Source organism: Rhinoderma darwinii, chromosome 5 (genome assembly GCF_050947455.1).
Source record: "Rhinoderma darwinii isolate aRhiDar2 chromosome 5, aRhiDar2.hap1, whole genome shotgun sequence".
In the NCBI taxonomy this organism is placed as follows: Eukaryota; Metazoa; Chordata; class Amphibia; order Anura; family Rhinodermatidae; genus Rhinoderma; species Rhinoderma darwinii.
In genome coordinates this window covers 73,965,635-73,982,619 of record NC_134691.1, presented here as the reverse complement: position 1 = coordinate 73,982,619, position 16,985 = coordinate 73,965,635, and the positions used below count along the sequence as shown (strand labels likewise).

The 16,985-nt window shown below is 43.9% G+C and overlaps 1 protein-coding gene across 4 annotated transcripts in view; it reads right to left on the bottom strand.

The window, feature by feature from the left end:
- Positions 1 to 16,985, bottom strand: part of SULF1 (sulfatase 1) — a 115,138-nt gene that overhangs the window by 56,928 nt on the left and 41,225 nt on the right. For all 4 annotated transcript variants that reach the window (XM_075826129.1, XM_075826130.1, XM_075826132.1 and 1 more), the window contains 2 exons: positions 11,549 to 11,788; positions 9,647 to 9,798 (listed from right to left, as the gene is read on the bottom strand). In XM_075826129.1, the coding sequence (XP_075682244.1) occupies positions 9,647 to 9,798; positions 11,549 to 11,788 (392 nt within the window). The remainder of the gene's footprint in view (positions 1 to 9,646; positions 9,799 to 11,548; positions 11,789 to 16,985) is intronic.

Below are 16,985 nucleotides of genomic sequence, written 5' to 3'. Positions count from 1 at the left end.
TCTCTTTTTCTCACTCTCATATCTATCTATCTATGATAGCCTTTACTTTTTATTAAATTCAGATTTAGGGCTTCCAGTAGATAGAAATAATTGGATCTGAACTAGAACACAAGCCAAGGGACTTGTAAAAGCATCTCTGGTGTACGAGTTCAGATCATTTACCGGCATGATCACTAGGTTCACGCAGCTGCTGTCATTAAAAGAGCCTGATTTGCAAATAAGTATACTTAACCTATAGCCAAGAAGGCTCACGGAAATTGTGTGGCTCAGGGAAATTGAGGAAATGGAACAAAAGAGGAGGGGGTTGGGGAAGAAGATGAATTTTTAAATTAAACCACCTGCCACCACTACTTGCCTGCACTCTCATGAAAACTTCATTGGGAAACGACTAAGACGCAGGTGGTCACGTGACGTGTACTTAGGGCTCAGAACAGCTGCATAAGCATGAACGAGAAGACAGATCTGCGCTCCCTGCTGTATTAACACAAGTGAACCAGGTGTCCCCCCCCCCTTTCCCATTTACAATTTGGATGTTCCACTGCTACTATTCAGCTTGTTATAATGGGATTGTGCAGGACCGTATGATATTCTGAGACTACTGCAAAATGAGGACATACTACTACACCTAATACGTCACTTTCTCATTTGTCAGACAAGTTATGACAGCTCCTAAAATGTCCAGACTTTGTATGTGTACTATTGCTATCTTGTCGGGGCACTACTATATATTACATAGATCCTGGATCGATACTCATAGGTACTACTAAAAAACAAAGGATCATATGATGCTACATGTCTGACACTTACACAATGCAGAAGAACAGACATCTGCTATAAAATAATGGATGCACAGTCGGACCTTGCTGCATTACTTAATGGTTAAGTAACAGGATTGGAAAAGGTCCAGTGTTCAGCCTCATGTTCTGCCAAATGTAGAATTGAAAACGGAACATTTCCGGGTATTTCTTAGGATGTCAGATGAGTACAATGGAAAAAAGTTTCTGTAATCTTTTTAAGCTCTTCTGACCAGTGGCCACCAAGTGGACTATATGACTGGTAGTGCAGAACTTAAAGAGGTGGTCTTGCTTAGAAAACCCCAATTTTCAAATACTCAACTAGAGAGGTTCCCATTAAGGACCCTCATCAATTAGCGAGAGCCGAGAGTGTATCTTGCTCTGGAAAACTCGTTCTGTCCATGCATTACATGTACGGGTGATTGATTACAAAGGGACCTATGTCATGCTCCATTTGACCTGGGGTGGCGCGCAGGAAAATTTAACAGTTGCTGCCAGGTTTCCCTAAAGATCCCAGCAGCAGAACACCTTGTGTTCTGCGTATTGTCAGGGGATCTTTTTAACAAGAAGAGATTGCCCAAAGTGGACAATTCCTTTAAGTATATCTCAACTGTACTGGCCATAGTGCAATAGTTTGGCCAGATCAGGGTGAGAATTCCACCATTTTGGAAAACTAATTCTTATAGTAAAGACTAGGTGTCTACCTTGCTGACAGAGCTACTAGTATAGTGGGGTCTGAGAAACTAGAAATGTTTTACCCACCATACAGTAGGTGTCAAAAAGTTTCACCACAAAGGTCATTTGTAAATGTGGTCGTGCACTTCCTCTATACCTGCTAATGATAGTGGGTGCATATTAATGTACCCTAATGTTACAGGCCACTAAGATGATGGGATAAATCTGTCCGCACTTATTTGTAACATCCAAATTCCTACAAAAGAAAAAAAAACAGCCCAACCAGATTATACATGATATAATAGAGGCAGTAAAGTTTCTAATTCCTTTTTCCATTTAATTAAATCTGGAAGTAGAAAACAGACGAGTAAAAAAGCGTCTATTACAGAGGGTAATATTAAACCGAATGCAGTTTGCCTTTCTATTAAAATTTCCATTATATTATGCGCATATAAAAGAAAAAAACAGGATGATTAGAATGTATTACGGAACATTAAAAGAAGGTTATGCTGAATTAATTTCAAGCCATATATCTTCCAAGACCTAAGGGGATGAGCACCACTAAGCTTGTAATCTTCTGTGCAATCCCATTACATGGGTCAAATGCCATAACTGGAACATCTGTGTCACTGGCCGATGGAAACCCAGCATGCTGTAATCACATTGAAAAGACTCATGGTTTGCAGCAGTTAGCGGTTTTGTGAAATCTCACGGTGTGGGCAGGTCACCTTGGCACACATTCTTTGCCTTTGTTACAAGTGAGATCTAAGATTCAAAAATCTTCCCAGAACCTTCTTAGTTTTTCTCCATGTCCATTCAAATTGTACTACCCTGAGACTTGACAGCACAAAACATTTTTTTCAAAGCATAATGAAAAACAGCACAGGCCCAGGTCCTGTTTATGAGTTTTATAGATGGAAATTCACAGTAACATCATCTATCCCAACATTCAGTTTCAAAGAACACCATATGTTGCCCGCTCCTCTCTGTGGAATGAAATTTCACAGGATGAATTTTTTTTTCCCCCAGAATAGGCCAAGACATTCACAAGGCAGATGAACCAAATTCATGACAATATACTAAAAATATTACATTCCAAATAGACACGCATGACGAAGATTTAACAACATCTGGTAAAATATACGAGGGGGAAAAGGGGGGACTGTGATAACTTCAAAGTAAGGTCAAACCTCAATGTAATTAATAGATCAGCATCACCGTCAGTAGCACTCATACAGATCTGTTCTCTGGATGTTATTATATCGCTAAATATTCTGCAGACTGATCCATAGGCTGCTCTGTTTTATACATTTGGTTCATTGTATCACCAGTGGTAGTATAAAGCAACATGTCCTGCTTATATAATAGGATTTCCAGCCCCCAATCCCCATTTAATATTGGGGGAGTTTTATGAAAACTGGTGCAAAAGGGAGAGTGGAGCAATTGCCCATAGCAACTAATTTATTTGCTGCTTTTATTTTCGAAAAAGGTTTTTAAATTTTCCCTTGCACTAGTTTTTATTACTTACACAAGCTGAAAAATTGAGATCGGACTCCCAAACAGAATGTGCAGTCAGATCTGCTAACTTCATATACAATAAAACTCCTTTAATCCATCATCTAACACAGGAAGTCTGACAATCTGGAACTTCTTTCCAGCACAGAAACGCAATATATTGCAGAGTTTCGCAGAAGACTTAAGCAGAGAGAAATTACTTTAGGATGTTAAAGAGGCTCTGTCACCACATTATAAGTGCCCTATATTGTACATGATGTGATCTGTAATGTAGATTACAGCAGTGTTTTTTATTTAGAAAAACGATCATTTTTGACTGAGTTATGACCTATATTAACTTTATGCTAATGAGTTTTTTAATAGACAACTGGGCGTATTTTACTATATGGCCAAGTGGGCGTTGTACAGAGGAGTGTATGACGCTGACCAATCAGCGTCATACAGTTCTCTCCATTCATTTACATTGCAGATAGTGATATAGCTATATCGCTATGTGCAGTCACATAAACACACTATAACGTTACTCATGTGTCATGACTATGAATATACATTACCTTCAGCCAGTACGTCATGTGTATTCAGAATCTCTGTGATTTTCAGCACAGCGAGATCTCGCTGTGAATGACAGCTCACAGCGTAATCTCGCGAGACTACGCCTGCTATGCTGTAAATCACAGAGACGCTACAGAAGTGGTCAGGAGAATGAATACACATCACGTCCTGGCTGGAGGTAATGTCTATTCATTGTCATGATACATGAGTAACGTTATAGTGTGTTTATGTGACTGCAAATAGCGATATAGCTATATCTCTATCTGCATTGTAAATGAATGGAGAGAAGTGTATGACGCTGATTGGTCACTGATTGGTCAGCGTCATATACTCCTCTGTACAACGCCCACTTGGTTATATAGTAAAACACGCCCAGTTGTCCATTGGGAAACTCATTAGCATAAAGCTAAAATAGGTCATAACTCCATCAAAAATGATCGTTTTTCTAAATAAAATACACTGCTGTTGTAATGACAGGGATAGGGAAACAGACAAGTGAGCCCTAATCTACCCGCCACTCAGTCCCTGCCTACTTGCAACGACCCGCCCTAGGCGACGGGGTACAACTGGGCGACGGTCCCTACACTCAGTAAGTGCACGACAGACAACCAGACAAGGAAACACAGAACAAAGGGAAACGGGGCAGTTGCCCACGGCAACACCGTGAGCAACAAGAGTAGTAAACGAGCCGAGTCAAACCAGGAGAGTACGAGGTGCCAAACGCAGAGCAGGAGAGTAGTGAACAAGCCGAGTCAAACCAGGAGTGTACGAGGTACCAAACGCAGAGCAGAAGAGTAGTCAGTAAGCCAGGGTCAATACGAAGCAGGGACAAGTAGTTCAAGAAGCTGCAGCAGGGCCAGGAAACCAACAGAGAAGAATCACAAGCAAGGAGGAACAGGAAAGGCAGGTATAAATAGACAGAGGGCGGGAGCTAGCTCCATCTGGCCAGGCTGTGATAGGCTCTCCCACTCCTAAGCCTGCCATCCTGAGTGGTGGAAGATGGAGTCAGTCTCACAGACATAGAAGCAGGTGCAGACTGATTACCTATGGGCATGGATACAGAAGCTGTGCCTGGCAGATCCTTAACAGCTGTAATCTACATTACAGCGCCGATCATATTATGTACAAGATAGGCCACTTATAATGTGGTGACAGAGCCTCTCTGGTTTCTTAACCTTAGTGGATTTTATATATTTTTCAATAACTGATTTATTTTTATTGTGTGAATATTTAATAATTCAGCACCTATTATGTCCCATTGATGCCGGATTATAGAAACTTTACTGTACATGGTTATCAGTTTCAGTACAAAATCTATTTTGGTTTAAGGCTGGGTTGACACCAGTGTTCGGCATTCTGTTGTTCTGCTCCGTCAGAGGAGCAGAACAAGTGGAAAACTGGAAGCGCCGGTTTCATTGCACTTCAGACATCACCAACGGAACCCATAGACTTTAATGGGTTCCGTCGGGTTTCCGTTGGGGTGTCCTTTTTTTTTCCGGGAAACAATAGCGCAGCATGCTGCATTGTCATTTTCGTCACCCTAGGCCAGATCTGCTACAGAGGCCCCTAACAGAGCCTCCAATGTAGATGCGAACGAGGTCAAAGGCCTCATGCACATGACCGTAGTGGTGTGCACGGGCCGTGACTTGCGGCTCGGACAGCCGCGGCGTGTCACCCGCGGCCGCCCGCAAATCACGGGCCTTGCACATTGCTACATGCATTTATTTCTATGAGCCTGGACCGCAAAACACGGCTGTAATAAGACTTGTCCGTTCTTTTTGCAGTCCAGGCTCCAGGGCCATGCACGGACCGTGGAAATCACGGTCGTGTGCATGAGCCCATTGAAATGAATGGGGCCGCAATTCACCCGCAGATTTGCAGGGTGAATTGCGAACGGAAAAATAAGTTTGTGTGCATGGGGCCTAAGGCCTCATGCACACGGCCGTGCCCGTAATCACAGGCCGCGATTGCGGGCACAGCCGCCACAGACAGCCACCCATATTCTGGGCCCGTGCAACGCAAAAGATAGGACATGTGCTATCTTTTGCGGTACACTTCTACGGCCCGGACACCTTTCCGTAAATAAACAGGAAGGTGTCTGTGGACATGAGAAGTGAATGGGTCCATAATTGCGGACTGTAATTGCAGTCCACAATTATGAATGACTTTTACGGTCGTGTGCATGGGGCCTTACACTGCAAAATATTGAGCCTACAAATAAATTTAGATACAAATGTGCATTGGAGATTGTATATTTTTGTAGCATTTGAAATAGATAATGTACAGCAGTAGATAGTTATGGTGGCTAGAAATGTTGCCTCCTCCACATAAGAAAATCTACTTTTTTGCTATTATGTGGATACTGGAGTTGTGAGTCTAGGAGAACTTCTGGGAATAATTCTAAGTGCTCATTCACATATGTACAGAGGCGTGGCACAGTTCCCTCCAGATTTTCACATAAAAGTTTGAACGAATACGAATGACACAACAGATTCCATGGCTTGTAATTTGATCAATCTTTTTTTTTTTTTTAACAGAAAAAGCGCCCTGTATTAATGCCGTATACATATTTACATCAGTCCTGCTTGGAGGATCATTGCACGATGTTATATTACCAAAACTCAGACACACACACAGAAATACAATATAGGGATAATATCAGTGTAAGGCCTTATACACAAGAGTGTCACACGGACCTATGCACTTCAAAGGGGCCAATCAGTGTTTTTCACTGCATGTCCAATTCTTGTGTGTTTTTTGCACATTACGTACCCATTGAAGTCAATTGAAAATCACGGACAGTACACGCACGCACATCCTGGTGCTGTCCGTGATTCACGCAACAGTTGCTAAAGAAATGATGAGAAAAAGAAAAAAAAACACCTCCTTCAGTTTTTTTGCTGACGTAAAAAACGCGTGAGATACGCGTGAGATATTTTACTTTACGGATCGTGCTCCTATACTTTATAATGGGAGCACGGCCTGTAAAAATGTCCAGCTGCCCGCGGCCGGCAGTGCCCGTATTTACGGGCACAGTGGTGTGCATAATGCCTAAGAGAAAACTGAAGTACCTGGACCCCATAAGTCTGAGGACATCATACAAACTTCATGCCCATGTTGCTCTGGCAGGGTGTGAACTCAGGATTACAGAGCTGAAAAACAGCATAACTAACCGCTCAGACACCATGGTGTCCTCTATCGTTTACAAAGCCATATACATCATCGAAGATCTATAGTATCACATCTACAGTAATTACTCATTCTGAAATTATCAGGAATTCCTATCATGCACAATGGGGCAGATATATCCTGGTATTTACGCTAGTTTTATAAAGCTCCTGTGCAATTTTTTACAACACACATGAATGTTTTTGTTTTTTTAAAAAGTGGGCATGTGTGGGCAGTCAATGAAGCCTGGCATTATTTTTACTGTATGAAAGATTCATCAACCAGGTGTGGCACTCAGGTAAGCGCTGTGCCAGTTCGTTTTTAAATCGGCTTTGCTCGGTTCTCCCCGAAAAGCTAAGCAAGCAGTGTACGGTATCAATAGAAAGTCTGAGTCCATACACCGCTCACCCGGCTTTCCGGGGAAAGCCGAGCAGAGCCGACCTGAAACAAAGTGGTACAGCGCTTACCTGAGTGCTTCTGCAGCTTTGTTTTAGCGACGGAGGGGTCTCAGCGCTCGGACCACCACTGATCAAAACGTCTACAATGTTAACATATATAAATAAATATAGGTGTCTGTTTTTTATTGGATCATATCACTTATAGCTACTACAAAACTTCTGACACGACAGGGTGTGTTTACACTAGCGTTCAGCTTCCGTTGATTGGTTCCTCCGACGGAAATTTCTAACGGAACCCATTAACGAAAACCCGAAAGCTGATGTGAACAGGCCCTCATTATGACATGTCAAAAGTTTTATGAAAGTTTAGTTCTACTTTAAATATTACTCATTGGTTACTTCAAGAGTTACTCAATCAAGAATACTTGGAAGATTTGAATTGCAGGCCACTCAGTCTCAAAAGCAAAAGTAACTTTTCATACATTAGAAAAGGTGTTCACCAGAAACATCTAGATACACAATGGCCCACATTTACTAATGCTGTAATAGTTAGACAGTGTAAACGTAGACCAGGCAGCCACAAGATATATCACAGTGGTACATGCTGTATGATAATTTTGGCGCATTTCGCATTACCTATTAGATACTTTTCTCTTCCTCTGAATTGGCTTATTTTGCACCAGAATTTTGTGGCAGTTCCTCGTCAGTGGCGGATTATCATTAGGGCGGTTCGGGCGGCCGCCTGGAGCCCAAGGCTCCCGAGGGGCCCATGGCCGGCCGAACCGCACATGATCGCACGGGCCCCCTCATGCCCGGTGGTGTCGCTAGCACCGGAGGGGGCCCCGGTTCTAGCGGCAGCCACATTCATTTGTATCTGAGTCCTCAGGACTTAGATACAAATATATACTATAGGCTGCAGCCGGTCACGTTCGGCTTTCAGCCTATAAAGGCGCTGGGAAGACTCCCTGCGCAGGCCAGCGTGATTAGGTACTGCATCACGCCGGTCTGCGCATGCGTCTAGTCTGGAGGATTCACATGCGTCCAGCTGGAGCGGCCGCCACGGGGTACGGTAAGTAAACTGTATATATTTTTTTAGCTGGGGACTATCGCTGTGTATATATTCAAGGAGTGGGGGGAGGATTGCTCCGTTACACTATATACAATGGGGAGAGCTGGGTGGCGCTATATACAAGGGGGAGGGTAGCGCTGTGTGGGCCTGTATACAAGGGGGGGGGGAGTGCTCTGTGACACTATATACAGGGGGGGGGGGAGTGCTGTGTGGCACTATATACAAAGGGGGGAGCACTGTGTACACTATATATAAGGGGGAGCACTATGTGGCCCTATATGCAAGGGGGGAGCGCTGTGTGTCCCTATATACAAAGAGGGAGCGCTGTGTGACACTATATACAAAGGGGGAGCGCTCTGTAGCACTATATACAAAAGGGAAGCGCTCTGTAGCACTATATACAAGAGGGGGCTGTGCAGCGCTATCCACAGCGGTATGTGTGAGGCGCTCTTTATAGGGGGAGCTTTTTGGCGCTATTTACAATAGGGGAGGGCTGTGTGGCGCTCTCTACAGGGGGCTGTATGGCACTATCTATAGGGGGCTGTGTGTGGCACTATGTACAGGGGGCTGTGTGTATGTCGTGTTTTACAGTGTGTGGTATTATTATATTCAGGCGCGCAGTGTTTGGTGCAATTATATTTAGGGGCACAGTATGTGGCACCATGAGAACGTTATTTTCATTTATAGGTGTGGAAATGTTGGAAAAGTGAGGAGCCGAAGACATCGGAGTGGCAAATTCTGCAGAAATTAGTCATGGGCGGGAGAAGTCGTCATGAGCTCTGGACCGGATGGAGAAGAAAAGAGGAACAAAATATACTAGAATCTGAGACGTCACCTGTGAGTCACTAGATTTATAGAGAATCTGTCACCTCTCCTGACATGTTTATTATAGGAAATCCATGTATTTCAAAGTCTTTCTGCAGTCCAGGATTGATAGACAATTCCCCTTGTCAGGAGGATGTGTTCCAGCACAGTGTGATACTGTCAGTATGTAGGGACACAGCCCTGTGACAAGTGGAATCCTAACACCCATTTGTTAATGCTTGCCCAAAAAGGTAGTGTTAAAAATAGTTACGGCACGGCAGGGCGGCGGTGCGGAAGGGGGGGCCCAAGTTTTGGTAACAGTCCGGGGCACATGGTCTACTTAATCCACCACTGTTCCTCATTGCATTTTTGGTGCAATTTAAGCTATGCCCCTTTCTGATAAGACATGCCCCATTCCCGCTAAGCCACACCGCCTTTACAAGACACTTTAAAAATGGTCTAGAGATGAAAATATAAAAAGATTGCACCAAATTACACTAGAATGCACCAAAATTTGGCACATTTGTCCACACATGCTAGAACCAGACACCGTAAATTTGCCCCTCTATTCCAGGATTCGACACATACAGTTCAGCTTGAATTCATGAGACATCTGTCCATTTGTGGCCAATTGCCTGAGTATTCATAGGTCTCTAGCCCAAAAGAAATACCTTTTCATATTCAAATCCATGTTTTTCCTTGTATCCATTCCGGCACATTGTGTAGTTATAAAATCGTGAGTTCTTGACCAGTCCCAGCCATTCTCTCCAGCCAGGTGGTATGTAACTTCCATTGTACTCATTGAGGTATTTTCCAAAAAATGCTGTATAAAACAAGGGAAAAATAGAATAGCACAGCTTGACGAGAGTTCAGCCAATAGGATAGAAGGTGTCTTAAATAATGCTCCTTCTTATATTACAGAAAAGCAGATATGCTAGGCGACCATAAAATATAATGACACTTTGCTGTATAGGTGAAACAGACTATGTACATAGTATAGAAATAAAGGGATTATCCAAAAATGTAACGATCAAATAAAAATGTCACATCAATAACTTTTATTTTAATTAGAGGCTGCATGCCACACAAGTTGTATTTCTGCCACTTGGCATGGGAAATTAGCAAACAAATCATTGCCCCCATTTGCCAAAATATTTCCTGCAGCTATGTAGAGATCCAGACTTACAATGTTCCAGTAGCTGGATAACTGCTGGCATCATTTGATGCTTTTAGCAGATTGATAGAGGTCACCTCCTGCCAAATGTATTTCTAAAAACTAAAAATAGTCATTTTTAAAGAAATATAACCCTCCATAACTTTATTAATCTATGTCTAGCACGGATTAAACAATTTAAACACAAAGATTGCATTACAATATGTATATTCTAACTGTGCACAGGCAAATTAACCCTTTTATTAAACAGGTTACACCTCCATAAACCTCCATCAATGTCTAATTGGTTACATTGCGGTCACTGGGATTCCCACTGATATTAAGAACGAAGGGGACGAAGCGCTCAATACAATGGGACTGTGTTGCAATTTTATCCCTAGGTTGGGATTAGTGTTGCTTTAGGGACCCCCACAGAAAATTTAATTTACATAACATCAATGTTTATGGCAGGTAGAGCCCCTTTAAATTCTGAGAATTAAGCATCAATACTTTTAATAAATGTTACAAAGAAACTAATCCATAATCTGGAAAATATTTCAAGTGAAATCCATGAAAATACTGAGAATATAAATCACGTTCATCGTACATGCTGGTATAAATCTTATAAATCTCTTTGCAAATGAACATGGAATTTCCGGTTTTATTCAGTGCTGAAAATACTTAGAAGCCTATTAAATGCCCATTGCGTTATTACACCAAGGGAACTATTGATGCATCTGTGACAGAATGCAGATTTTTCTGATGAATGCTATCTCTTTAAGAATGGGAGCTCTGTGATGGGTTCAAAGTTCAGGACAAGACGAGACAATGAGAATAAGAAAGTATTTTGCTGACAAGCTGTGCGGGTCCAGAAGATAAATTAATACTAAGAACTACAAGAAAATCATTAGCAGTAGATTCATTTTAATGGTTTATAATAACTTGTGGCAAGTTTACAAGGCCAATTTTACAAGAAAAAAAAGTTTATAATATTTACTGTAGCTTCATAGAACTTTTATGGGAGAGCAGTGCCCATATGAAAAAAATAAATAAGGACCCTCACCCAATGCTGGCCCCATCTCATGTCCACCTCTACCCCTTATGGAGCACGATCTGAAGTTCATGACCACCCCCCATGGGAAAGGGAAGGCCAACCTGACCTGGGGCCCCACAGACATTGCCGGGGACGGCTCTATGGTACATTCAACCTTATCTTTGTTATAAATCCGAGACACCCACAGAGGTGATTACTCAGGATGTTGGATATAATACTACAATACTATCACATAATTCTGTGCTCCTATTTGTTCACCAAAAACCCTTTTTAGGTTCCCACCAGTCTGCGCCCTGCAATAGAGGCTCCATTGATCGGTCTTAAAAACCATTATCGAAGATTACCAATAGTATTAAGGCATCTTACCTGTCCTATATCCTGTATTATTGAGATATACTGCAAAGGAGCGAGGCTCATGTATGGCTTGCCAAGAAGGAGAGGAGCAGTTTTCGTTGTTTGTATAAATGTTGTGGTTGTGCACATATTTGCCAGTTAGCATAGACGAGCGGGATGGACAACACATAGGAGTGGTCACGAAGGCATTGATAAAATGTGCACCTCCTTCTTCCATGATTTTTCTGGTCTTGTTCATCACCTGTAACGATCCTGAAATAAATAATATTCTTTGCTAATGTAGAAGACATGTATGTGTGTCAACCAGCATAATAACCGTATCTAGCTCCTTGCTGTTTACTAAGCGGTGGCTTCAATGCTTTCAAGGTTGCATTAACATCAGTGAACTCCGACAGATAATGATAACACTTGGTCTCCATGCCCTTATACATCCTGCCACAGTTTCACTTGAATGGGTTAAAGAGGCTCTGTCACTAGTTTAGGAATGCCCTATCCAGGGGCGTAACTAGGCAAGACTGGGCCCCATAGCAAAATTTTGACTGGGCCCCCCCCCTCCCCTGAGCGTCACACAACCCCCCCTTGTAGATAGTACCTTCTTTACAGCCCCCCCTGTAGATAACGCCATTCAGCCCTGCGTAGATCGCACTATACAGCCCCCCTGTAGAGAACGCCATACAGCCCCCCCTGTAGAGAACGCCATACAGCCCCCCTGTAGGTAACGCCATACAGCCCCCCTGTAGGTAACGCCATACAGCCCCCCCTGTAGGTAACGCCATACAGCCCCCCCTGTAGGTAACGCCATACAGCCCCCCCTGTAGGTAACGCCATACAGCCCCCCCTGTAGGTAACGCCATACAGCCCCCCCTGTAGGTAACGCCATACAGCCCCCCCTGTAGGTAACGCCATACAGCCCCCCCCTGTAGGTAACGCCATACAGCCCCCCCTGTAGGTAACGCCATACAGCCCCCCCTGTAGGTAACGCCATACAGCCCCCCCTGTAGGTAACGCCATACAGCCCCCCCTGTAGGTAGCGCCATACAGCCCCCCCTGTAGGTAACGCCATACAGCCCCCCCTGTAGGTAACGCCATACAGCCCCCCCTGTAGGTAACGCCATACAGCCCCCCCTGTAGGTAACGCCATACAGCCCCCCCTGTAGGTAACGCCATACAGCCCCCCCCCTGTAGGTAACGTCATACAGCCCCCCCCCTGTAGGTAACGCCATACAGCCCCCCCGTAGGTAACACCATACAGGCTCCCCCCTGTAGGTAACGCCATACAGGCCCCCCCCTGTAGGTAACGCCATACAGGCCCCCCCTGTAGGTAACGCCATACAGGCCCCCCCTGTAGGTAACGCCATACAGGCCCCCCCTGTAGGTAACGCCATACAGGCCCCCCCTGTAGGTAACGCCATACAGGCCCCCCCTGTAGGTAACGCCATACAGGCCCCCCCACTGTAGGTAACGCCATACAGCCCCCCCACTGTATGTAACGCCATACAGCCCCAAGCCCCACAAAAAATCCGACCTATAGTGTGTCCTACAAAAGACATGTATCCCCTATCCACAGGATAGGGGATACATGTGTGATCGCTGGCAGCGATAGGGAGAACGGGGGACCGAAAGTCCCCCCAAGTTCTCCATGACTAACCTCTGACTTCCGGAGTCTGCGCAGCTCAATAAAAATGAAAGGAGCGCTGGTCACGAATGCGCATAAGCACGACCGGCGCTCCATTCATTTCTACGGAACTGCTGATACAGACCCCGGAAGTCCGAGGTTTGTGATTGAGAACTTCAGGGGACTTTCGGTCCCCTGTTCTCCTTATCGCTGCTAGTGATCACACATGTATCCCCTATCCTGTGGATAGGGGATACATGTATTTTGTAGGAACAACCCCTTTAATGGCAGAGCGGGGAGATACCTTCCTGCTCTGCCATAGTGTTTAGTGGCATCGCGCTGTAGTAGCCACAGCGGCAGCTAGCGGAGCCTCCGGCCATGGTGGGGGCCCGTGCCGGCAAGCGACACGGGCCCCCTCATGCCGCGGGCTCCGTAGCAGCCGCTACGGCTGCTACGGGGGTAGTTACGCCACTGGCCCTATCTTCAAGTTAATCTAAGAGGCGCGGTCACACGGATAATGCTAGTGAAAAATGTGTCCCAAAACATTTATTATTTTAAAAGTTATTAGCATTTTTCTAAATATGTAAATGAGCCTTTACTAGACAAGTGGGAGGTAACAGCACCGATTCTCCGGAGGTGGAGCCTCCTCACAGCCTCTGATGCTGTCCTGTCAGCATGAAACTGCTTCACACAGTGTGAGAGACTGAGGCTGGAGGGAAGGGGGGTCACTTCGAACAGCCATACCTCGGACTGTGGACCACCTAGAACAGCGGCGGCATATGAAAGAGGAGATTCTAATCTTTCATACGACACCAGGATCGCAGTTCTAGTGACACAACCGTATATATCACCAGTTAAAACACAGTCGGGAATGGAAGCTGTATACTATATAATCACACTGTGTTGCTGGGCAGGGAAGGGGGAGAAGCTGTATGCTGATTGGGCAGCGTCATACAGAAAACATTACACCGCCCAGAGTGAAAAGAAAGAGTCACCTCCTATTTGGCTATTAGAGCCACGTTAGCATATTTAGAAAAATGCTCAGAACTTTGCAAATAATAAAAGTTTTTAAGATAAATCACACTGTAGTAATCAGCAGCAGAGTGCCTATTAGATTAGCAGGTTGCCGACACAGGACGAGAATGCTAGTCCTGCGCAGCGGGAACTTTGCGCATTAGGACGAGCATTCTCGTCCTGTATGACAGCCGTTTCCACACGCGATTGGGAGTGGGGCAACGGCTGTAATACACAGCCACGGCCCCGCTCTAACGGTGGAGAGAAGAGAAACATCTTCTCTCAGCCGTTAACCCCTTGAATGCCCTTTGATCACGTCATAGAAAATCCCTGTGACGCGATCAAAGCCCATAACTTGTATGGCCAGACAGCCCAGGGTCCATTGAAGGACCCCAGGGTTGTCTGAACATATTTCCTGTTGTTAGGGCATACTGAGGTATGCCCTAACAACTGCCTGTGTACAATCAGTACACAGGATAAAGTACTGGCATATAGATGATATATGCCAGTACATTACAGTTCAAATTAAAAAAAAACACAAAAAAATCCCTTTGTGGGATTAAAGTAAAAAAAAGTTTCATTGATGTAGAAAAAAAATTAATGTTAAATTTAAAAAAAAGTAAAAAAACACACAGAAATTTACAATAAATAAACTTTTTAAAATATACGTCCCAAAACATGAAATAGACATATTTGGTATTGCCATGACCGTAACAATCTAACCAACAAATGTATAAAATTTATGATGATTGGTGTAAAACAAAAATATTAAAACTGCAGCGGATCTGCTTTTTTTCTGCATTTTCGCCAAAATAAAAATTTGTATAAAATTAAACGATAATGTATTTGTACCAAAAAATGGTACCTACATAAAGTACAACTCATCCCGCAAAAAAACAAAGTCCCATACAACTACGTCGCAAAAGTAATGAGTGTCGGGATGCAAAGAGCGAAATATAAATAAATTGTTCTGTCATCAAGGCCAAAATTGGCCGTGTCCTTAAGGGGTTAATTAGGAGATAGGGAATTTATAAACTGGTGACAGATCCCCTTTAACAGCAATACCAGACACAGCCCATGGACAAGAGTGGCGCTGTTTCTGAAAAAATACAAACCTTGTTTTCTCATTTCAAAACACAGCATGTTCCATGTGTGTGACCTTTTGAGGGCATTTTCTACCCATAGACCTTAACGTTAACAAAAACTACACCTTCCTGTTGCTGCAGGTTTGGAGCAGTTCTTTATGGTGCATTTTTTTTTTTTAAATGCAAAATGAAATATCTCAACACTGAACAGCTCTTTTATTACGGAACGGAAAGGCCTTTATTCACTGCTGTAAGGGTATATTCACACAGTGCAGTTTTGGTGCAGGTTTTTTTTAAGCCATAACCAGGAGTGGATCGTAAAAGGGAGAAGTATATAGTAAAGATCCCACTTTTTCTTTTTTAATGCATTCCTGGCTGTGGCTTCAAAAACTGCACTGTGTACATATACTCTAAGGGCATAGCCCCACGTGGCGTATTTCTTCCGCAACTGTCCGCATCAATGCCGCACAGAATCTGCGTTGCAGATTCTGTGGCGGATCTGCCCAAAATGTGCAGTAAATTGATGCGGACTGGCCATTGCGTATTGAGGTGAAAGTACTTCCCTTCACTCTATCAGTGCAGGATAGAGAGAAGGGACAGCACTTTCCTTAGTGAAAGTAAAAGAATTTCATACTTACCGGCCGTTGTCTTGGTGACGCGTCCCTCTTTCGGCATCCAGCCCGACCTCCCTAAATGATGCGGTAGTCCATGTGACCGCTGCAGCCTGTGATTGGCTGCAGCCGTCACTTAGACTGAAACGTCATCCTGGGAGGCCAGACTGGAGGAAGAAGCAGGGAGTTCTCGGTAAGTATGAACTTCTTTTTTTTTTACAGGTTGATCTATATTGTAATCGGTAGTCACTGTCCAGGGTGCAGAAACAGTTACTGCCGATCACTTAACTCTTTCAGCACTCTTTCAGCAACTCTTTCAGCAACTCTTTACTGACGTCGCCTAGCAACGTTCCCATAATTACGGGTGCACACACGTAGTCACCCGTAATTACGGGAGCCCCATTGACTTCCTCAGTCTGGCTGTAGACCTAGAAATACATAGGTCCAGCCAGAATGAAGAAATGTCATGTTAAAAAACCAATACGCATCCGCAGCACACATAACATGTACATGACATCTGTGGACTTCATTGCGGAATTTAGAATCTCCATTGAAGTCAATGGAGAACTTCCGCAATGAGTCCGCAACCAGTCCGCAACATCCATTGTATGCTGCGGACACCAAATTCCGCACCGCAGCCTATGCTCCGCAGCGGAATTTTCCGCCTCGTCTAAACGAAGCCTACTAAAAAGAAGTGGAAGGCAATGGAGAAACGGGTCCGCTGCGGATTAACGCTGCGGAGTGTCCGCAGCGTAATTCCAGAGCAATTCCGCCACGTGGGGCTTTGCCCTTAAGGGGTGTATACCGCCAGACAAAACGGAATCCAATGGAACATGCCACGTTGAATTTTCTGTCAAATTTGTACAGAATGTAGAACTAATTTTACATAACCTACCTATAAGGATATTCACAATTTACAGTAGCGATACAGTATTACACCACTTCTGCAAACAACAATAAAATAAACATTTACTACTAGAACTAATTCTAAACTAAACGGCATCATGGCATTGCATGTTAAAACCCCATTTGGCTTTTATGGTCAGCGGTTTTACCATTGACGTCAATAGGTAAAAAAAAATAAAAAATAAAAATAAACAATTACAAAACATGCTGCAGTTCTG